The sequence below is a fragment of the Procambarus clarkii genome, chromosome 64 (assembly GCF_040958095.1).
Source record: "Procambarus clarkii isolate CNS0578487 chromosome 64, FALCON_Pclarkii_2.0, whole genome shotgun sequence".
NCBI classification, from domain to species: Eukaryota; Metazoa; Arthropoda; class Malacostraca; order Decapoda; family Cambaridae; genus Procambarus; species Procambarus clarkii.
This window is the reverse complement of record NC_091213.1, coordinates 5971007-5994716: the sequence shown is the minus strand read 5'-3', so window position 1 is coordinate 5994716 and position 23710 is coordinate 5971007. Positions and strand designations below refer to the sequence as shown.

The 23710-nt window shown below is 41.0% G+C and overlaps 2 protein-coding genes across 9 annotated transcripts in view; both read left to right on the top strand.

The window, feature by feature from the left end:
• The window catches only part of LOC123768916 (Ankyrin repeat-rich membrane spanning), an 866672-nt gene extending 844337 nt beyond the window's left edge, over nucleotides 1-22335 (top strand). For all 8 annotated transcript variants that reach the window (XM_069309136.1, XM_069309137.1, XM_069309135.1 and 5 more), the window contains 3 exons: nucleotides 4604-4781; nucleotides 8410-8557; nucleotides 9550-22335. In XM_069309136.1, coding sequence (XP_069165237.1) covers nucleotides 4604-4781; nucleotides 8410-8557; nucleotides 9550-10083 — 860 coding nt within the window. In that variant the 3' untranslated portion in view covers nucleotides 10084-22335. The remainder of the gene's footprint in view (nucleotides 1-4603; nucleotides 4782-8409; nucleotides 8558-9549) is intronic.
• Nucleotides 17436-23710, top strand: part of LOC138354673 (uncharacterized) — a 22954-nt gene continuing 16679 nt past the window's right edge. The window contains exon 1 of the mRNA XM_069309031.1: nucleotides 17436-17472. Coding sequence (XP_069165132.1) covers nucleotides 17436-17472 — 37 coding nt within the window. The remainder of the gene's footprint in view (nucleotides 17473-23710) is intronic.

Genomic DNA, 23710 nt, shown 5'->3' with positions numbered 1-23710 from the left:
TTGTAGCATCTGTACAGTAAATTTGCATTGATTGTAAAGTTGTTATGGTAATAGAAAGAGGTGAAACTTGAGACATAGCATAGACATGTTGTGTTTTCCTTACACTGTGCTGTGGTGTGAGCCAGGTCTTCAGTGTGCTTGGACAGTTTCCTTCCCCAGGTAATCCCTAGTGCTACCCTTGCACTGAGTTCACTTCTCTGGTGTGCTCGAGGGTTGCTCCCTTAGCGGTCCTTCTTGCTTGAGGTGGTCCTCGCCTAAGGTGAATCGAGGGTTTTGTGAGGATAGCCATCAGCTCCCTGAAGCATTCATGCTCTGATCAGGGCCATACTACAAGGTGCCATCAGTCACAGAATTCTGTTGGCCTACCGAGGTCCATGAGCCAGAACTTGGCCCTGTCAGAGAGGCACAGGGAGTGATGGCCTATGAACACTATTTAAAGTTAATCAGAATTGCCACCAACTGGGGAAGGCACCCAGAAAGATATGCAAACCAAAACAAACTACTGCATGGTTAAAAACAAGACTGCAGACCCAAAATTACCAAAAGAATTCCCCCAATAATGAAAACAAACCACCAAAATTTTTGAAACTAGTGCATGCTAGATTGTGCCATTTCCCCACTTATTTGGGGGTAAGAGAGAACCATACCGGGTCAACTGGCTCGCCCCACCGTTAGTTTTATTCTGATGGTGCGTGGAGGCTGTCCTGTCCTTTGGCTCCAGTCTTTGGTTTTTCAAGTGGTAATTTGACATTGAGGCTATTTTTACACAGTTTTGTGCATGAGCCAGAAGTTTAGTGTGCTTGGAGCTAAATGTGCCTAGAGTTTTCTTCCTTGGGTGCTCCTTAGTGCTACCCTTGCACAGTCAGGGTTGTCTTCCCTCAGGTGTTCGGGACACACTCCCATTAGAGGGTGGTCGGTGCGATTAAGTGGTCACCAGTGATCTTTGACTTTCTGTCTTCCCTATAGTTGGGAATGTTTTAAACTGGTGGGGTGCACTGTGGCTTGCGTGTCCAGTTACCAGTACTTCACTAACATATAGGTGCGCCGACTTTTCTCCCTACCTTACCTTGTGGTTACCTTGTGATGGTTTCGGGGCTTTACATCCCTGCGGCCTGGTCCTCACCCAGGCCTCCTCGTTACTGGACTGGTCAACCAGGCTGTTGGAAGTGGCTGCTCACATCCTGACATATGAATCACAGCCTGGTTGATCAGGTATCCTTTGGAGGTGTTTATCAAGTTCTCTCTTGACCACTGCAAGGGGCGGCCAGTTATACCCCTTATGTGTAATGGAAGCGTGTTGAACAGTCTCAGGCCTCTGATGTTGATAGAGTTCTCTCTCAGAGTACCTATTGCACCTCTGTTTTTCCTGGTAACTCATTTTCTGCAGTTTGGTCCTAGGGGCTTTGGGCTTGTTTCCTTGTTTTTCATTTCTCACTTTGCCCTTTTTTATGCTCGGGGATTCTTCTTTTCCCCTTATTAGGCTTAGCCTAGGGTGCGTACAATCTGCCTTGTTGTCTCCTTCACCTTTCCATTGGTTTCGAGTTGCCAGGGTTGCCTGTTCCATTCAGGGTTTACCGGGGTTGCATTCCAAGTTCCTGTACTTCCTGCAGGGGCTCATAAACCCTGCAGACCCTGGAAAACCCCCATGGGCTCAGTTGTACTATGGTACCTCTTCCTAGCCCACTCTCACCTTGTATGAATTTAAGGATTGCTTGTTGCCTGGCTGTGTCCATATGTTCAGCCTCTGCCATGCTGCCTGTTGGCACAATGACACCTTTGACCCTGGGTCATGTTAAACTTGTTCCTCTCATGTACTCTGTCTTACCCATTTCTCTGTTGACATTCAGAGGTTTCAGGCAGCAACCTCTTTGCATTTGAGGTTTTTCTGCTTTGCAGTGGTCTGGACTGTGTGCCTGGTTGGATGCCCCGGATCTGCCCCGCTAGGTGTTTGAGGACTCAGATTTGGGGTGTAGGTCCATTCGATTGTGGTTCTGTCCAGATTCCCACTTCCTTTGCAAGTGGGCCGGTTTCACGCTACTCCTCTTCCCCCCCTACTTCCGGCTCCAATGCATCTGAGGGTTTTGGGGTTAGGGCAGGGTTTAACTCAGGATGTGGCTTGGGCTGGTCTGGGGTTTGCTCCTCTCGTACGGGCAGCAAGGCAGTTGAGCCTCTCAATCCCCCCGAAGCTTCTGGGTCTTCCCAGTCGACCCATTCCTTGGAAAGTTTTTCCTTGGGCTCTGCTTTCCCTTCCCGGGTGGTAGGCATGGATGAGGGCTCAGCCCTAGGGCTCTCTTCTGCGGTTCCTGGAGCTTGGGTTAAGTCAGAGTGGGGTTCTTAGGTCCCATTTGATCCTTTGTGGGCCTTCATGCCTTCTGTGAAGGATCTTTTGTTGCGAGGTTTCTTCTCTTCCCTGTATGTATGTGCACTGGGTATGGCTTCGCCCTGGGTTCGTTTCCGTGTACCTTTGGGTTCTTTAGAGTCGTCCTTCCAGAGGTTTATTTTCTCCCAAGTTTCCTGGCAAAGGGCCCTTGGTGCATACTTCCTACTTGATCCAGTTTCCGCTTTGGTTATGGATCTGGCCTCCTTTGAGTTTGGTTCTTCCACCCCTTTTGGGTGTGTTCATGGTTCCAGGGTCATTCTGGCTAGTGGACTGTCCTTTGATTTTCCTTGGCGCTTGTTGAGGATTTTGCCATTCCATGCACTTGATTGGTGGGAGGTGTTTTCAGTGTTGTTGTTTTTGGGTTCCCTTATCTCAGCCTTCCTCATGATTAGAGGCTCTCTTAATTTTTTACCTGATTTACCCAAAGGCCACTAACACTAGTGGCCTCGACGAGGACAGGAAGCTAGCGGCTTGTTGAAGGTCCCCAGATTTGTCCTGATGATCTTTTCGAGTTTGACTTTAAAATTTAAAAGTTTCTGGGGAGCCCCGTTGGTTCCCTGAAGCTATCCAAACTAATATGTGCTATATTAATTTGAGGTCATCAGTCACAGGAGTTCTTAAGCCTACCGGGAACCACAAGCCAGAACTTGGTCCCCTCAGAGAAGTGCAGGGAGTAATAGCATATGAGCACTCTACATTCAAAGTATGTCATATTCCGCCATCGACCGGGGGGATATCCAGAAAGATAGGGGAACCAAAACAAACCACTAGCCGGTAAATTGCTACCAGCCTGAAGAAGCAAAGAAAGTCTTGCTGAAAGAAAACAAACTAGCAACCCTGTCCTCAACTAATACTCTCACTCGTTAGCATAACCCCCCTCCCCCTAATAAGGGGGAGGGGGAGTGGCTCAGGCAAGCCGGCTGCCCACCACCTCAGTTCTCGTCATGAAGTACTGACGGTCTCTCAGTTACCTCTGACCTCAAGTTCCTGTTCTGGATTTTGCCCTGTTTGGCTGTACCAGCTGTGTGTGTGGTGTGGTGGCCAGGTGTTCTTGTACTTGGAGCTGCATGTGCCTAGGGTATCCTTCCCTGGGTGCTTCATAAGTACTACCCTTGCGTGTCAGGGTTACCTTCCTTGAACGTTTGGGATTCACTCTCTGGTTGAGGGCTTCGTCGCTTGACGTTGTCTTTGCCCTTTATCGTCCTCAATAAAAGCCAAACGTGTATAAATACATTCTGGCTTCCTGTTCCCCGACACAATTAATTATTATTTTTATTATTATTATAATCATGTTTGTTAACTCTATAACTTGAGCAAATTCATGTGTGTAATTCTGGTCTTTGCAAAAGGTGTAACTTATTATTATTATTATTATTATTATTATTATTATTATTATTATTATTATTATTATTATTTTACAGGGCATAATGATTATTTTGATATTTATTATAAAAAATGTCACAAGAATATGAAAACAAATAACCCATCCCACTAATATGAAATGAAAATATTTTTCATTTTTTTCAGTAATGTTGTTATTATTATTATTATTAGTAGTAGTAGTAGTAATAGTAGTAGTACTATACTGTATCAACCTGTCCTCTTAAAAATAACGTCGCTTTTGGCCGTTTGCCCGTATGGCCGAAAGTGGAAATAATTTGAAAATTAAAAAAAAAATGAAAATAAATTTGAGATTTTTTTTTTATCAACAGTTAGTTAAGGGTCCTCTGATAGGTTAGGTAGGCAGGAAATTCTCATAAAGTTTCAAAACGTTATGAAAAATGTTAATAGAAAGTTTCCTCTCCTAACCTTTCCTAGTAAGCCGGACGAATCAAACAGAAAACGGGACAGTATGTCACTTTCGTGAGCCAATTTCATTTCAAATTACGTCCACATTTGGCCATAGCATGCATACGAGCCAAAAGCGACGTTATTTTTAAGAGGACGGGTTGATACAGTATAGTACTACTACTATTACTATTACTACTGTATATAAATAAGTATATTATATAAATAAGTAAATAAGTATAAGTATTGACTGTATATAAATAAGCCACTCATTGCTGTTGTTTTATCACAGTAGAACAGTGCATTTCAATATTAAATAGTTCCAAATGAACAATCATAAAATTATAATTTTTTTAATCATTAAATTGTCAGGTGTAAAAATGCTAGTTTGTATCAGTTTAATTTGATATAATCAGTGTTATCAAATATGTACAGGAGAATCGCTTGATGTTGAGTGTTGCACGCTGGAAAACGATGAGGTGGACGTTGTTTACCTGCAGTCATCACCACTGGTGTCTCATAAAGTTGTATCAGCGCCTGATACCGAATCTGCTGCACCATCTCTCTCCTCCAGTTTTTCTCCTTACAAGTCCAACAATGTATCTCTCTCCAGGTAACACTCATAGACAATATTATAGCTGTAGTTTAAAAATCCTACAGAGGATCTTTTTTATTGATTATACAACCTTCATGTGTGTTTTCTGGGTTATATTTCATTGAATTATATTTCATTGGATTATTTCATTGGCCCTCCCGTATTATATTTCATTGCCTCATGGCCTAAGAAACTTTCAATGACTTGAGGACTAATAATCATGGGATCTGATTCTTTTTCATTTATGATGATCCTAAGCTTTCTGTGTTTTTAACCACTAATTGTTATATACATTCCAGTATTTTAGAATTAATTCTTTTAGGTTTTGGACCAGTCTTTCATGTTATACTTTATCACAAGACTTAAAGTATCTTTGTACACTGCATTAATTGGAAAACCTTTGTCTGTGTAGTTGGTTATTGTTTCTAGAAGCTTAAGAAAATTGATAAAGCAGGGTTGTTGGTGAAATTGGTGAAATCCTAAAAAATCAGTATGAGGACATATTTAGCATCTCAATAAGCAGCATGAAAGTGGAAGATCCTGGCAGCTTCTTTATGCATGATATTCAAACCTCTGAAGATATAATTGAAATGTGTATTTACAAATACTGTGGAACCTTGAGTAACGAGCGCCTCAATGTACAAGCATTTCGAATAACGAGCGCGCCATTTGGCGAAAATTTGTCTCAATTGACCAGCTTTTACTTGATTAACGAGAAAAGCACATGATGCTTCCTAGCATTCCCCCTGGTTCTCGGAAATTCTCGGACACCTCCAACAATGCAAATGACTGTTTTTCTGCGGGGAGCCCCTTCGGCTCCCCGGAGCTTATCCAGGCTGATATACTAATGTCAGACTTTGGCATCAGTCATGTGTATGGAGTTCTATGGGTCTACCGGGGACCATGAGCCAGAACCTTGCCCCCTCAGAGAGGCAAGGGGAGCAATGGCCTATAGAAACCCCCGTGTGGTTGGAAGCATTTTATGTCTGCCATCGACTGGGTCAGGCATTTGAACAAATTTGTGCAAATGCCTGAACAAATTTGAAAAAATTAGGAAATTTGAAAAAAGAAAAAAGTCATAAAGGTTTGTTCAGTGTATGTCAGGTAGGCTGCTCTATTTTCTTAAAAAAAATTAAAAATAAACAAAAATTTAACAAATTTGAAAAAAGAAAAATGTCATAAAGGTTTGTTCAGTGTATGTCAGGTAGGCTGCTCCATTATTTAAAAATTCGAATATCATATTGATGTTTTTCGACTGTAGAACGGATTAATTTTATTTCCATTATTTTAAATGAGGAAATTAGTTTCGAAAGACGAGCATTTCACATGACTAGCTTGGTGCCGGAATGAATTAAATTCGTTAATCGAGGTTTCACTGTATTGAATTCTATGAGTCTGGATCCAGGGCCGCGTGTTTGGACATGATGTCGATTTCTCTTTCAAAATCTCCAGACATCATGTTGATATAAATATTATTATTATATTTATATCCACACGAACTCTGGAGATTTTGAGAGAGAAATCAACAGCATGCCCAAGCACGCAGCCCTGGATCCAGACTCCTGGAATTCAATATATATAAAAGAAATACAAAATGCCAATAGCACAAGCACTCGGTGTAGTGTGGAGAAAAACCTTGGACATTGGGTAGATACCAGAAACACTTGAATCCAAATTTGGCCTCATTCAATATACATATTGTCACGTGGGGGTGGGCGGTCCGGGGCTCTGCTAACACTTAACTGCTAGGGGTTCCAAAGGCCCAAATACTCAGCCCCTCCGACTCCCGGGATTCACCGGAGTCTCCTTGGTCACACAAGATAAGACCAACAATGCCCACCTCCGCAGGTCTTTGCTTCCACCACAAAGGGGGTGCCACTGATTCACCCTGGAAGCCCTTCAGTCAAACACGGGGAAACTGCTGTTAACAGTTCCGGCCTAGACCCGTGGGGGAGTGAAGGAAGACTCAGGCTTACCTTATAACCATAACCTCCCTGAGCCTTGCCTGCCAGACAAAAAAAAGGTTGCAGGAACTCCTTTCCCGCCTGTCTTCTCTATCTTCCTCTTAGCAAGGTCGCCAGCTGGGTTATTATATCTGCACCCCAGCAATGCAGTTCAGTGGGTGTATCATATATTGTTTGTAGCCAGAAATGTATGCTCATAGAGGAATATCACAAATGGAGGCACACTCAAACACAGTAATAAAATGTGTGGATTTACTGATGCAAATTACATGAACACACACACACACAATCACAAGTAATACATGAATATGGAATATGGATAATGAGTCTGGAGATCGTCAGCCTCTTCTTCCACGACCTCCAACACTCCTTCAAATGGGCAGGAAGACCGGAGTCTCACACTCTCACAGGAGGGCCTCTTCACCACGTCGGCACCTCTTCTTCACTGTCCTGCCATCCATACACACTGACTCTCTGACAGTCCTGGACACAAGCTGCCTTGCAGCCTACTCTACTATTAAAGTAATAAAGTCTTGCTGCCACATACACGAGTAAATATTGTGGCCTAACTAGCCTACTCATACAAGGGGTAATGGGAGGGAAAAATGATCTACCTTACACTCCTGGCTCACGACGCCTGTCCCTCGATGGTGTGAGGTTCCCACGCTTCCTTGGGTCGATCCTCGACGATCCAGGGCGTTCCACAGGTCCTCAGGTGTCGTGAAGCCTTCGCGTCGTCGCCGTTCCAATCCCTGAGATTCAGCTGCCCCAATCCTGGTTCATCGATGGGCGCTGAGCTAATCACTATTTTTCCCCACACTCGCCTCTCCCACAGGGCGTCGCTCCTTGTCCTAGGCACGGTGTCGGCCTTCCAAGATTCTCAGTGGATGTGACCCCAGTCACAGCTAGCTTGCTCGCCCACCTTCCAGACCTCAACGTCCAGCCAGCGGCGCCGCCCAGCGTCGTCGCCGACTATTTTCCAAGTTTGGGCACTTCTCTGCTCACTGAACTTGGTTCCTCTTTTGCTTCCCAGAAGCGCAGGGTCTCCAATAACTGTGGTAGGCTGCGCAGGCCAGCTCAATCCACTGAACAAGGCTTGCAGAGCCTCCAATCTTTGAGAGCAGACCGAGGCGCGTCCTGTCGCTTCCACGGTCAGTACAACTCTCACGTTGGCGCCGCCCGGGGCACTCGGTGACGTCATGGCGGGCCCTGATTTGTCGCCCGCGACCTACGTCGGCCAATCCGCGATCGGCATAGTGTCTCCCTTCCAAAAGGTCATATCTGTCGTAGGGGATACTGTTTCATTTTATAACAGGGCGCCAATTTTCCTTTATTTACAACTTATAATATAACCTCCTTCCATTAAATGGCAGTCGGTCTGGTCGCCACATATATCATTAGACTCCCTGAACCTCAGAGAATCAGTAGGGAGAGCTGATATGACTCTTTAAGCCGGCAAACGAAAGAAATAGGAGAGGGCACCGTAACAATATGTACTCCGTAACAATTATTAAACCATTGTAAAACATTCTTTTGTATTTATTTTTTAATAAAATTATCAATATTGTTATTATTATTATTGTTATATTATTATTATTATTATTATTATTATTATTATTATTATTATTATTATTATTATTATTATTATTATTATTATCTACAATAGAGGTAATTTTCTCCAGAGCTTCATCTCTACGGTGTTCTTCCACAACAACTTCTCCAAAGCATAGTTCAGTGGATAGGCCTCAAGGACTATCCCAGAACTCTTCTCACCGAAATGATAGGACATTAAGGGGCCTCGAGTTCAGGGAAGCTTCACCTATCAAAAGGGTGAGTGAAAACCCAAACATTTGAATTGGTTTTAAGGAAGAGATTCTGTTAAGATGTGTAAGACTCCTTATAAACAGTCCCATTACATGATGACCAGACCACACACTAGAAATTGAAGAGACGACGACGTTTCGGTCCGTCCTGGACCATTCTCAAGTCGATTGTGATGAGGACAGGTAGGGACAGGAATTAAATACTTCAGCCACGTTATTGTGACTCATCGCCTGCATAAAGTCCCATTACATGCTAAGTTATTACCAACCTTCAGACAAGAACTACATCAGATACTCTCTTTATGTCCCAGTTTATAATCGTAATGAGCAATGGCGGAGGTGTATAATAGACTATTGTACAGATCACTCGCCTGTAGGTATATTATAGCCTATGTTCCTATTCTTATGTACATGTAACAAGTACACACATGTTGACAAACTTATTATTAGTCAATATAATGTTTGTATTAACCTACCCTAACTTAGATATATGTGCAGAGCTGTTTTTATTATAGTAGATTAAATTTAGCATACAAATTTGTATATAATAAAAGTAATTTATTATGTCGAGGGACAGGAAGCCAAAGTATATTCGTACATGTTAGGCTTATGTTGAGGTAACACCCCCCCCCCCCCCACCAAGGTAAAATTACTAACCCTCACCCAGTATGCATCCTCACAATAAGCTGACTAACTCCTGAGTACTTACTTACTAATAGGTGAACAGGGAAATGGTGATAGGAAATGCGCCCAACCATTTCTGTCCCGCCTGGGATTTGAACCCTGAATTCTCGATTGTGAGTTGAGAACAAACCCGGCCGTACTACCGGGACCCAGAATGTTGTTGAATATGTATGTTAAATATTTGTGCAGGACTTACCTTACAATCCATCTTTAAATGTGTATATTTAGTAACTTGAAGATGGATTATTAATGAATAAGAATTTATTATTATTTGCAATAAATATTAAACATTCCTGTTTTTTCTACTTGCCACAGTTATCCTTATCAAATTCATCATCTCCACTGCGCCGTGATCGTCCTCAGTCACTCAACTTGGGTCGTGGTCTTCTAGACCGAACAGCATCAAGTCCTGCTACTCCACAAGCAGATCAGTTTCCTAATGATGAAGTTCCTTTAGCATCCTTACCTGACCTACCAGAAGCACTTGCTGGGATGAAACATGTAACCTTAGCTGAACAATTTTCCTCTACCTCACTAGAGAAGTTGCGGCGTCTCAAGCACAAGCTCCACCGAGCCCTTGGCTCTCATGACGGGGCTTTAAAAGACCCTTCAGATGATGCAGAAACTTCCCCATTAGTTTTAGCAACACCTCCCGTCAGCTGTACAACACCTGCCTGCTCTTCCCCTCCACTCACACCTGATCTTGAACATGGCCATATGATAAACCACTGTCCAGACGCTACTAGTCGTCCTGTCACACCTCTCGTACGACAGGATGCTTTTGAGGCATCGCCTAATTCACTGATAACTTTTAAGCAGCCTCCAGCCGACCGTGAAACTCCTGTATGAAAAACTACACAATAGTTGTGAAAAACCTAAACAATTTTATATTTAATTATTAATACTGCCAATGGCGATATGTGCAGTTTAAAAATAAGGTGTTCATTCATAATGACATAATTAATACAAGCTAAACAATTAAAAATGGAACTTTTGAGATGCTGAAATAGATGTATTATTATGTATTACATCAAAGTGGTATTGAAAGATTGGCAAAAGATAGTATAATGTAATGTAGAATATATGGAAATTGCATATAGTTTCTAGCAAAATCCAAGTGCTATACTGTACTATGAATAATTCTTTTTATTAAAAAACTTAGCTATAGGATTGACATCCTATCACAGTATTGAACATAAACGTTCTAAGATAATGAACAAAAATGTTTATTAGAACAAATGTTTTGTGATAGATATGGGAAACTGGAATTCCCAGGGCTGTGACCTCAGTATCAACATAATTTTGTCTAAGATACTTAGTGTGAATGATACATTGTATTATTAGAAACTAGAAATATATTATTGTTTCTGGGTAACTGGTCATGCTTTACTATAACTTAATGATATACCGGGTAATGACATAGCCAAGATATACATTATTATATTAAAATGATGCATCAGAGGATCTGTGCATAGTGTAGCCCTATAAAGAACTACCACAGTACTGTCTAAGCTCACTTATCCAGACGATATGGGAAGGACTCCTTTACCGGAGCCGGTCGGCTGAGCGGAGATTGGATCCTGTGGTCCTGTGGTCCCGGGTTCGATCACGGGCTCCGGCGAGAAACAATGGGCAGAGTTTCTTTCACCTTATGCCCCTGTTACCTAGCAGTAAAATAGGTACCTGGATGTTAGTCAGGTGTCACGGGCTGCTTCCTGGGGGTGGAGGCCTGGTCGAGGACCAGGCCGCGGGGACACAAAAGCCCCGAAATCATCTCAAGATAACCTCAAGATAACCGGATAGTCCAAACATCTGGATAAGCCAGACTTATGGATAAGCAGAATTCTTACAGGGGGAAGCCCAAAAATGACCATATTTGCAAGTTTTTGTACCACAACCAACATCATTTGCATATCCATACATACTTTAAATCAAATACATAATTTTAAAGATAAATTTTAGCTTAGCTTGTTGTAGTTTGTCTTCTTTGTTTGATACTGTAGATCTTGAAATGTGTAGTTTTTGAAAGTTTATGTATCCTAACCTCCGGTTATCATGATTTCTGTCCGGGTATTGCAAAGTTTTGCCAGAAAATTATCCGGATGCGATTTTGGCCAGATGACCCAAATATCCGGTTTAGTGGAATCTGGATAAATGAGCACGTACAGTACTAAGAAAGGTTAAAACATTGAGGCAACAATGTGCTTACATTTAGGTTGGGTATTCAGCATTTTGTTGCGTCACTGTAAATATGTGCAATGTAGGTTACATTATTGTGGTAATAATAATAATAATGGCTGAAGCTCCATTGACATGGTTTGCTTCGTATATGATGTCTTACAGTGAGTAACTTAAGCATAATTCTATACAATATTGTACAAGGATCCTGTATCACTGTGGTTGGTCATTGGCTCACAGGACAGACAGGACAGAAATGGTTGGGCACATTTCCTTTCACCTGATGCTTCTCTTCACCTAGCATTAAACTATGTACTTGGGAGCTAGGCAATTGTTCTGGGTTGTATCCTAAGAAAGGTTAGTAGTTGGCTTTAAGGAACCTCAATGAGCTTAAGTACAGGCTTGACATGTGTATTATGTTCTACATTATTAGACCAGGATAACTCCTTAAATATTAATGGTGGCACTATCATGGGACATAACACAGGCATGAGACTGTACTTGAATGGATATGTAAGGCTGGGTTACAGGGAGATGTGTTGACGCTGGGCTCGATATGCCACACTGGGCTCGATATGCCACGCTGGGCTCGATATGCCACACTCTCTTGGAGTATTGAACATGAAGTACTGTATGACTGAAGTAGGCCTATCTGTATTGCCTAAAGGTCTATAAGGGTAAATCTTGAAGACTTCTGTACTGTAGAAGATATTGTATGCTGACATATCTTGCAATGTTGCTCTTGGGTGGATATGAATTGATGAGCCTTACAATGCTGTACCTGAATGGGGTATTTATGATTAGGCCTTATACAAATATTCCAGTGTTAGTCTGTACCGTTAAGTCTTACACTGATATATATATTAATGACAATGTTTAGTTAAATCTGTGCTTTGATGCTCCATTATGACTAATATATGTAAATATAGTAAAGAATATACCTTACATGGAGGAGCACTTACAATAAGTGCTGTTGTGATGACCAGGCCTTGCTTAGTTGTAGCTTTGTGATCATATATTTTTAATGATAAAACTAAACTCATCTATTATGATTTATTGAGTTTTACTATAAGGTGTATGTAAAACATGTATACAGTATAACTTTTTATAACAGGATTATGGTACCAGTTCATTGGTTGTGAAGGAGATGTTGTTCTCTCCTCGTGTCTTACCAACTTGCTCAGTATAGTCTTATGCTTTCCTGTTTATCTCTTTATGTGCCTACTTAATGTTTTCTTCTGTCTAACACCTAGTTTTCTTTAATGCTATTCTAAACCTTGTATTCATACCTCGGTATTTATTTACATGGTATTTAATGTTTTCGTTGCTTCCCAAATGAATGGGATTCTTTGTTCCTCGGTATCCCCTTTGCCCCGGTAGTAACAGATGTAATGTTGCTTTGTGTACGTGTCTTCATGTATGTGCTGCACATCTCCGGCAGGAGTGTGCTGCATGTCTCTGCACTGACGTTTTTGTTTGCAGGGCGTAACTAAACACAGATAAAATATTGTATGTAGAAGTGCCTCATACAGAAATAGAATTGCAATACTTTACTTCCTGTTGGTGCTGTCTGCAGAGCTTACCTTAGGCTATACAACTTTGTTGTATAGCATCTTGTGACGTGCATGTGCTTCACATCCATATGTTCTACATTGTTGTCTAATGTACTCAAAATGTTCTGCATAAAGTACTGTACTCTTACTTTATTATTTCTCACAAAAGGGTGAAGCTATGTGACTGAAACTATGGTGAACATCATAGCTGCTTCTGTGAAGTGTGCTAGTACGTACCGTGAAGTCTCACCTGCTATAATATTCAGTCTACAATGTGCATCCTTGTAGAGTCTAGCCAGTTTGATGTCTGAAGTTTGCATGCATGAAGTCTCTTGGTGTACAGGAGAATGTGATGTGCAGGTGAATGTGATATGCAGGTACGTGTGTGTGTAGGTGAGTATCATGTACAGGTGAATGTGATATGCAGGTACGTGTGTGTGTAGATGAGTATCATGTACAGGTGATGTGCAGGTGAATGTGATATGCAGGTACGTGTGTGTAGATGAGTATCATGTACAGGTGATGTGCAGGTGAATGTGATATGCAGGTACGTGTGTGTAGATGAGTATCATGTACAGGTGATGTGCAGGTGAATGTGATATGCAGGTACGTGTGTGTAGATGAGTATCATGTACAGGTGATGTGCAGGTGAATGTGATATGCAGGTACGTGTGTGTGTAGATGAGTATCATGTACAGGTGATGTGCTGGTGAATGTGATGTGCAAGTGTGTGTGTTTGTGTGTTCAGGTTTTCACATTATGCTGCATTAACATTAACTCATTGTGCAGCAGGTAAACCATAATGATTTTTGTCCAGTAATATGTTATGTTGAGAATGGGGAGTAACACCCTGGAATATTTACACACCAGAACTACCTGTGTAGAATTGTATGTGCTAAATGTGTTTGGAATATTTAGGCATAGTATATTGAATACAAAAAAATTATCGTCGAGTCGTAAATAATATTTATGTGCACTTCTCTTATTTATTTTATTTTTTCATTATTTTTCATCTATATTACAGTATTTACTCTGCAAAATCTTTGCTTTAAAATACCATATGTAGAAGTTATTCAGAGAATAATTCACGATAATGTTGCTGAAACAAATAACCTAATCCACACGCAAAATGAACCGATAGTGACAAACCCAAGTTATTGTTAGCGTCATCGAAAATGTTAAAATTGTACCATTTATATAAACTGTAATTTGTGTGTTTGGGTCATTTCCTCGGCTTTGTTATGTTTGTATAGTTGCCAGACTTGACAAATTATGTCCATCCAATTCCCCCAATTTAGATATTTTATATTGATATAGACATTCATCATACAGTGATCTGTAGATGTGAGGCTCCATTGTGTATACTGTCATACTCTTGTTAAGATTATCTGCAGAAAAAGCTTTCACAATACAATAACTGTTTTTAATGTGGTCTTTTGCACTAAAGAAATCTGATATCCTAAAGGTAGTAGCTTTATTTAAAAGCTCAAAGAATCAATATTTTCAAATAGTTATTAATGAAAATTTTATTTTATTATACTAGGCAATGATTTCCTCCTTTTCATTCCATGAATACGCTTCCATTTTACACTTTTGAACATTAAATTCTGTTAAGAAGTTATGTTGATTTCTTTGTGTATTAAATTCTGTTGCTTGTTCCTTTATATTCTCATCATTTGTTTGGAGATAGGTATTTTCCCATGTATAGGCTCATGTTATGGTTGTGTATCTGTTGGCATATATCACTCTAGGTCTCAAAAGCTTTAGCACTAATTATAATGAGAAAATCAGTAGGAACCGTGAGGCGGATTAAAACCTGTGCTCTGGGTAATAATCCCAAGCAAATGCCTAAGACACCTGGGCTATGACATGGTCAAAAAAAAGTAAATGATTCCTGAGGCTTCCATTGAAGTCAAAACACGGTTTCACACAATTCTCATGCACTCTGGCTTTGTTGCCAGGAATTCTACCTCTAACGCTTCCTCTTCAATGCAGAGAGAAATCACAAAAGGTGTTTGCTTGGGATTGCCCAGAGCACGGGTTCGAATCCTCGTCACGGCTGCTACCGATATTCTGACTGATACGTCACGTTACTGTGATTTCTCTGAGCACAAATGATTATAATAATTTGTGCTAGATTTAAATATATATGAACAGCTTTGTGCATGGGTTATACCATGCATTATATTGTTTTGTGCCATGCATCATGTTGTATTGTGCTATGCATCATGTTGTATTGTGCCAGGCATCATGTTGTATTGTGCTAGCCATCATATTGTATTGTGCCAGACATATTATATTATATGTGTCAGGCATCATAGTTTATTGTGCCAGGCATCGTATTGTGCCAGACATCATATTGGATTGTGCCAGGCATCATGTTGTATTGTGCCAGGTATCATACTGGGTCATATATAACAAGTTACTGTATTTGAAAATAGCAAAAGAAAGACTGGACACCATGAGTATAGCCCTCATCCTGTAACAATATTTAAAGACACACACACACACACACACACACACACACTTTCTCCATCTTTCCCTCTCATTCTCCCCCACTCATTCCCTTTCCCTCTCACTCTCTCCCATTCTCTCACTCGCTCTCCCTCTCTCTTCCCCTCTCACTCTCTCTTCCACTCTTCCTTTCTAGCATCCTCTCATTGCTTTCAAGTGAGACTTGGTGCCACCTTCTCTGCCTCCTCTTCCCCAATTCGAAGGTGTTCCTCAGGGTAGTGTTCTAAGCACTACCTTTTTCTTCATTGCCTTTAGTGGTTGCCCTTCCCTCTGGTATTTTCTGTGCCCTTTACGTTGATAATATATCTGCTGTCAAGGGAATGACCCCTTTCCACCAACTCCAACTTGCGATTGAAGCTGTGTCATCCTGCGTCATTAATCATGACTTCAAGTTCTTTATATGTAAGGCCTGTGCTATGACTTTTCCTCAGGGTCAGGTCATTCTTTGTCCCCTTTGTCGCTCTATGGTGGTCCCCTTTTCTATGAGGCTTCTACTAAACTTTTGGGATTGATTTTTGGCCCTAGTTTGTCTTGATCGCCTCATATCTCTTACCTCTAAGTTGAATGCTTTGAGTCTTGTCTCATACTTTCTGGGGTGCTAACAGATGCACCCTCCTCTGTTTGCACTCCTCTCTCATGCTGTCTAATTTGAATTATTGCTGCCTTGCCCATATCTCTGCCACTCCTTTGATCCTTTGTCATCTTCATGCTCTGCACCATGTTGAATTGTGCCTCAGCTCTGGTGCCTTTCTTTCGTTCCCTGTCCAGAGTTTGTATGTTGACATGGACGTCTTGTCACTCCAGGACCATTGAGATCATTACTGCCTTCGCTACCTAGCGAGGTCTCTGCAATATCATCATTCTCACTTTTGCCGGGCTTTTGTCTGTTGCCCTACTGGTAGGCTCTGTTCCCTTTCACCTCCTTCCTTTTTATGTTCGGATGTCTTGCTTACAGGCCTCCCTTTTGTGTTAGCAATGACTCCCCTCATGTCATTCCATCCTTACCTCCATGGAGAGTCCCACTTGCAAAGTTTTGCAGGACTTTGACCCACATGGTAAAGGCATCTACCCCTCCTCTTCTTATAAAGTGCCATTTTATTGAACATTTTTCTTTGCACTTAAATTCTATTGCCCTCTTCACATATGGGGTCTAAGTCTACCAGCAGTGTTGGATACTCTGTAGTCTTTCTGGACCAAACCTGTATGTGCCACTTACCTCTGGAGGCTAGCATCTTCATGGCTGAATTGTATGCAATATTATATACACTCCGTCAATTGCTTTTCTGTCATCAGGACCCCTTTGTCATTGTAGTTGACTCGCAGTGCTCTCGTAGCTCTGGAGTCATTGAATCCTATGCACCCTGTGGTCGTCGAAACCCAATATTGACTGTTTCTTATCTCGATCCGTTTTAAGCAAGTTGAGTTTTGCTAGGTTGCCAGCCATATTGGTATTCCCTCAAATGAGTGTCCAGACACTGCCACTAAGGAGGCTATCTGCACTTGTCCTATTTCCCAAAAAAGGCATGCCTTATTCCAATTTATACCCTGTCATTCATTCCTTTATAAGTGACCGGTGGCAGGATCATTGGTGTTGTTACTGGTAACAAACTATACTAATAATCATTATTTATGTAAAAGTACATACACAGGATAGAAGAAGATTGTATGAATTATGGGCAAGGTAGGTACATTGCCTAAAGCCACTAATATGCAGTGTGTTTCAGGCATAAAAAGTGCATAAAGAGGAAGTAAAAGAAACATCTGCGCCAGTTGTAATAGAGAGAGAGAAACGATTAAGAAAGTGTGTTTGGAAGTCAAAAACAAATGGCCAATAAGAAGTAGACATGAGACAAGCAATTAGGAAAGAACTGGTTACCAAAATAAATTAGTACAAAAGAGTGTAGATAGAAGTCCCTAATAATTTATGGGTGTTTTGAAAAGGAAATACCATCTAGGATGGAGAGAGCAGCAGAAGAGGAAAAATCAGAGAAAAGTACGTTGAGGAGAAGGTTTCACAATTAAGGAAAATGCCAATGATTTTAAGAGACTAGGCAGATATGAAAAAGGCAAGGATTGCCCCTTAAGGGTGACATTTAATGAAGTGAAGCAAATGACAGAAGTTGTGGGAAAACTTCCCACATCACACACAAATAATACAAGAAGTCATGATAAAATACTGCTGCTGTTGTATTAACTAAACTATATAGTAAATTAATTAATTGAGCCCTGAAAGGATGGTGTGCGTGACAAATTTGCTTCAGAAAATAAGATTTATTGCCATGTCGACGTTTATCTCATTTTATTTTAAAAATAAATAAAAATAAAATTTATTTAAAAATACTGAACAATTTGGAGGATGTCGATCCGGAAATTTTCTTAAAAGGGTCACATGGGCTCAAAGGGTCCAAGAGCAACGGTTTCAAGCTCAACAAGCGACATGTAGGACTGAGAAGAGATGCTGTTTTACCCATAGGATTGTAAACCCGTGGAACTGCCTACCTGCCAAAGTCATAAATGCCAAAACTGCTGGGTTTTAAAATGCAGTTGAAAATGATCATCAGGGCAAATGTGGGGACCTTTGACAAGGCATCAACTTTGTCCTCATCGAGGCCACTAGTATTAGTGGCCCTCAGGTAAATTAACCCATAGAACTGGCTACCCACCAAAGCCATAAATACCAAAACTCGCTTTTAAAGTACAGCTGGAAAAGAACAAGGCAATTGGGGGACTCTCGACAAGCCGCCGAAGATCAAAGGCCAACAACTAGTGGTCTCCACGAGGACAGCGTCGAGGCCACTAGTTAGTGGCTTTCAGGTAAACTCAGGTAAGGAATCTATACAACTGTAACGTATGATTAATGGTTACATTGTTGGGTAGATTAGATACACAGTGTTTAGTGAGTTTCACATTTATTTAGTAGTCTTGGTTACAGTAGTCGATCGTCATTTTCATAGACGTTCAGACAGCTTGGAGCAGAGCAGAGAGCTGAGTGAGGGCCGGAGTCATGGAGCTGTATGCGGGAGCATGGCGGCGTGATTGGGAATCGTGAGTGTCTAAACTGGATGAGGAGCAAGAGCGTTGTAGCTTGATGTGGTCGTAGTCTACTGTGTGCTCTGTGTCGAAGCTGTAGTGTCTTGGGGTCAATTAGAACTGTACACGTCAAGTACTACATTCTTGTGGTTGAAGAGGTTAGGTAAATCCAAAGCATCTGTACGGGAGTTATCTGACTCAGTGTGGAAATTGTACTGTCGGCTATTCACTTTTTGCTTGCTTATATGCGGTGACTACACCTCAGCTTCCTCCAACCAGGATGGAAAGAATGATACCTGTAATTAGGGAAAGGATTTGAGTAGTCATAATTAGTGCTAATTAGTTTGTCATTAAGGTAATGAGAGATTGGAGCGAGTATAAGGTTTACTCGCTACACACCCGACAGTGTAGCGAGTGACTGCTACACTCGATTGACAGTTGAAAGGCTAAACGAAAGAAGCTCAACCCCTGCAAGCACAATTAGGTGAGTACTCGGTTTACTAGAATACTCAGTTTCTTTCACCCTGATGCCCTTGTTCACTTAGCAGTAAATAGATACCTGAGAGTTAGACATCTGCTTTGGGCTGTTTCCTGGGGATGTGTGTTAGAGAGAAATATACATAGTGGACATAAGAGAAAAATAGATTGGTTACAAAGGCAGGGTCCAAGAACTAAGAGCTCAATTCTGCAGGCACAAATAGTAAATACATACACAGGCTAATATCAAGGTTACCGCCCCCTTCCCAAGGTTGACCTACTGACCTTCCTCAGGATGCAATCCCATGACAAATCATTTATAACAAGCTAACTCCTCGATACGTATTTACTACTAAATGAACAGAGGCATTAGGTGATAGGAGTGTGCCCAACCATTTCTGTCCTACCCAGGATTGCTGATTATGAGTCAAGAACAAACTCAACTTTACTTCCAACACCATTCATAGCTGCATTATTACACGCTGTTCAGTGTCAATTCTTTAGGTGAGCATCCCTAGTGCTTGTGTGTCTTGCATGGCTAGCAGCCTTCAGACATTGTTAATTTTCCTGCAAGTCATGGCTCATGGTGAATTAACTATTGAGTCCGCATTTGCTATGTGCGAGTTTGAAGGATGCTCATCGGTTTTGCTGTTGATCAATGTTCATTCTTTCTGCCTCCATCATGGTGCCTGTTGGGTCAATGACACCTTTGACTCGAAGTTCTGTGACGTCTATACACGTTTTTTCTATTCTCTGCGCTTGCTTCTCACCAGTAGGCTTATCAAGCAGTCACCACTTTACGGGTAGGATTTTCCCATGGCTGTATTTGCGGTTTGTGGTGTTATACTCTATTTGATGCTTTGGAGTTGGTCCCTATGGCTTTTATGAACCTGGATTTTGGAGGTGTTGTGACCTCCACCTGGGCTAAGTTTCCACCTCCTCTTCCTTCCCCCTGCAGAAGTGGTTGGCCCTGCTTCTGGTCTTTACCCAACGGTTCTGGCTCTGAAGCATCTGAGGGCCGGGGATTATCGAGTTGGGGCAGGATTTAGCTTGGAGTATAGCTTGGCCTTCTCTAAAAATGGTGCCATCCATTTCAACAGTGGGGGCAGTTAAGTCGTCTCAAGTTCAGGTATGTTTATCGAGACAGGAGAAAAAAAACATCTCAAAGGGATAGAGTAGCGTAGGCTATTTCTACCCCCTTCAGTCGTCTCTTCCTGCTGGGGATGCAAGCCTTTGCCTTCGGAACTGTTTGCCAGCTCCAATTGTTCTTAGATAACTCCTTTCTGTCCCAGTTTAGGGCAAGGAATATGTCTGTGCCTGACCATCATGCCTGACTGAGGGGAGTCCGAATAGAGTATATAGGTACCCTTAAACCGTTCTTGGATGTTGGTTCCTTGTACGGAGGGTATTTTGCCTCGGGGGCACGATTTTTTTTGTAATCCTTCTTTAATGTATGAGCCTGATTGTTTAGTAACGTCGTCCCCCCCCCCCCCCGGCCACGTGTCTTTCAGCGCCTTAGACTTGTTATATTTCCGCAGGTTTCTGTCATCCTGCATTGTGCCGTTTGTGACTCTTGTATATCTGTTTTGATTTCTCTTGTATAATTTAGGCCTCGTCTCATTGATGGACCCAGCCTCAATCGAGTACTGGTCTGCTTCAGTTATTGGCTGCATTGTGAAGTCCTGGCTGGCTAATAAACCCTTATTTCCTTGAGGGCTTGCTTTACCTTGAGGTTACTTTGAGATTATTTTAGGAGTTGGCATCCCGAGGCCTGGTCCTCGACCAGGCCTCCTGGTTGCTGGTCTGATTTACTAGGCTGTTGGACGCGGCTGCTCGCAGCCTGACGTATGAGTCACAGCCTGGATGATCAGGTATCCTCAGGTTTGGCAAGAGTTCTGTCACTCCCGAATGTTTAAATGGTGGGAAGTGAGTTCCAACTTTCAGGCGTTCTTTGCCAGCTCTCCAAAAAGGACATAACTCTAGTCAGGTCTAACAATGGTGCCCACTAGGCATGACAGGGCTGATCTCGCCGAAACCTTTAAAATACTGAGCAATTTAGAGGATGTTAATCCAGACAATTTCTTCAAAAGGTCAGATTTAACCGAAACAAGGAGCAAGGGTTTTAAACTCTGCAAGCTACAATGCATGACTGAGAACAGATGACCCACAGGATTATAAACGCATAGAACAGGCTACCCGCCGAAGCCGTAAATGGCCAAACTGTTAAATGTTAAAATCCAACTGCAAAATATCATCAGGACAAATGTGGGGTGGGGTATTTGACAAGCCGGCGTCGCAACTAGTGTTGGTGGCCCTCGATATCCCAGCCTAATTCTGGTAATTACATATGTCACACTGTCTATAGTGGATGTTTTGTGCTGCCCGTATATATAGTTCTCGGTTTTAAACATACAACTCTGTTTATATACTCGTGCTTTCTGACGTTAGTGTATCATAATTTCCTGTAATATTTGCTTTTTACAAGAAGAGATTGGAATGCCTATATCTAACTCAATTTCAGGCTTATCATATGCAGTTTTACTAGCTTGTCTGTGTCAAAATGGCGTTGCTTAGAATGCAGTTGTATGTCATTGTATTTGTCCATCTCCAAATGTTAGTGAGTAATTTTTGAGTTAGATAAGCACAGTGGTAGTGAATACAGCCTAGGTCGGAGGGGAAGTTAAATGGCGGCCACTTATTTCACCCGTGTTCTCGCTACCTTCAATATTTCTACCAAATTGTTTACCTTTCAGTGTTTGCCCTTCATGTTGTCCTTACCTGACCTTCATTGTTTTAATGATCTGACCTTTCTTCTTTTTGTTTTCTCATTTCACCATTTACTCAGTTAATCTATACTGTTTGTTCATTCTTTGGATATTTCTCAATCATTTCTTAAAATGCTTTTGTCAAGTTATTGACAATTTGTTCTGCTGATATGTTAAATAAAGGATGTTCTCTATGCACAAAAATTCATATATCAGACCTGCAGTTATTTTCATATTTGTTTTTGCCTACAGTGCTATAGTAGTGTACTGTAATATAATTCTACGTATGCACACAAAATCATCAACTACTGCCTATGATTAATCAATATTTACACTTATGACTAAAATAATTATAGTACAGTTGTTGAATAATTTTTGTTCCAAATGAAATATAATTACTGTACTAGTATTTATGTTTTAGGGACTATTTATGTCAAAACATTATGCACATTTATGTATTATCTTTGCATGTTTTTAATTATTTGTCAGATGAAACTTTGTATGAACCATATAACATATATTTTTAATGGTGCGAGGAGCATGTATCAAGAAACGTTTACAGTTTTAAAACGAATGAAAACTAGTGTATTGAGTTTCATTACCCATAATACTTACTTTAAACTGAAGCTCACTGTACATCATCATTTTAAAACATCACTTATTTTTAAACATTGTAAAACACTGTACATCATCATTTGGGCTTCATTTTAAAACTGGAAGGCATAATTGTTTTATATTTGTAATAGAAACAGATGACATGAGGTTAATCAAGAGAAATGTAGTACTGTAAATGAACAAATCAAATGTTTAGTACTGTATTCAATTCTTGGAGAAGATTAGTATAGATATAACGATTACCTTAAGGTGGTCGTAAGGATCAACAATACTTTATAAAGTGATCTTTAATAAAGTGATATTTATTGGCTTATAAAGTCATTTAATATGTATTGACAATTCCTTGAAAATTATAACATTGATTAATATGCCAATTATAATTGTAATTATAAAAAACGTGGCGAATTTAGTATGGTGTGCCACTGTAGTTCCCCAGTAGGTGAATCAAGTTTAAGTATGTTTATTGAGAAAAGAAAGAAATACATCTCAAAGGGATAGAGTAGCTTAGGCTATTTGTACTCCCCCTCTACTTCAAGTCCCTCAAGGGGCGCACCAAATTCATTGAGTACAGATACACAAATCACAATAATATTTAACATTGCAGAATAATATAGTAAGTGTACAAAGTACACTTACTCAAAGTACAAGCCATCGCCCATTGTCAGAACAACTGCACTTCCAGCTGCACCCGTGGTGGGGTGTAGGGAACCATCAGTGTATATGATTTGAGAGAGAGAATGCTCTGTGGACAGAGCATCAATATGGCTTAAGGCGTTAGAGCTTTGCCTCAAGACGAAGCTTGGGCTGATCTCTAATTTGCTTTCTTGGGTGGAAAGGGGAGGGATTAAAACTGGAAAGGGTGTAACCTCCCACGGTGCAGGAAAGTGCCGTTGTTGTTTCTCTTGGTACAAATCATGAACCCGATACATTCTGAGTTGAGTTCCAGTTTTTGTTATCCATTTGGAACAATGCTGATCTTCAATAAAGAAAATTTTGGAGGGCTTCTTTGCAAGGATTAGGATGAGTTAGCCTAAGCATTTTTATACCAATTTGACACTTAATTTCAGTAACACGAATCAACAAACGCTCAGAATAATAAGTTCCTTTCGTCATATTAAGTATCTTTGTGGTACGAGGGCACCCAAGGATTATCCTCAAGGATTCGTTCTGCAATTTTCCAGCCCTCCAAGCTTTCTTTCAGGCATCAAAACAAGCATAGGTGCAGCATAATCCACTAAAGATCTATGTATGCAAGGTACATCATTTTAACAATTCTGACATTGGCACCATAGCCTGAGTGATAACCTGCAACAGCCCTGAGAGCTCAGGAGCCTGCTCTTTAAA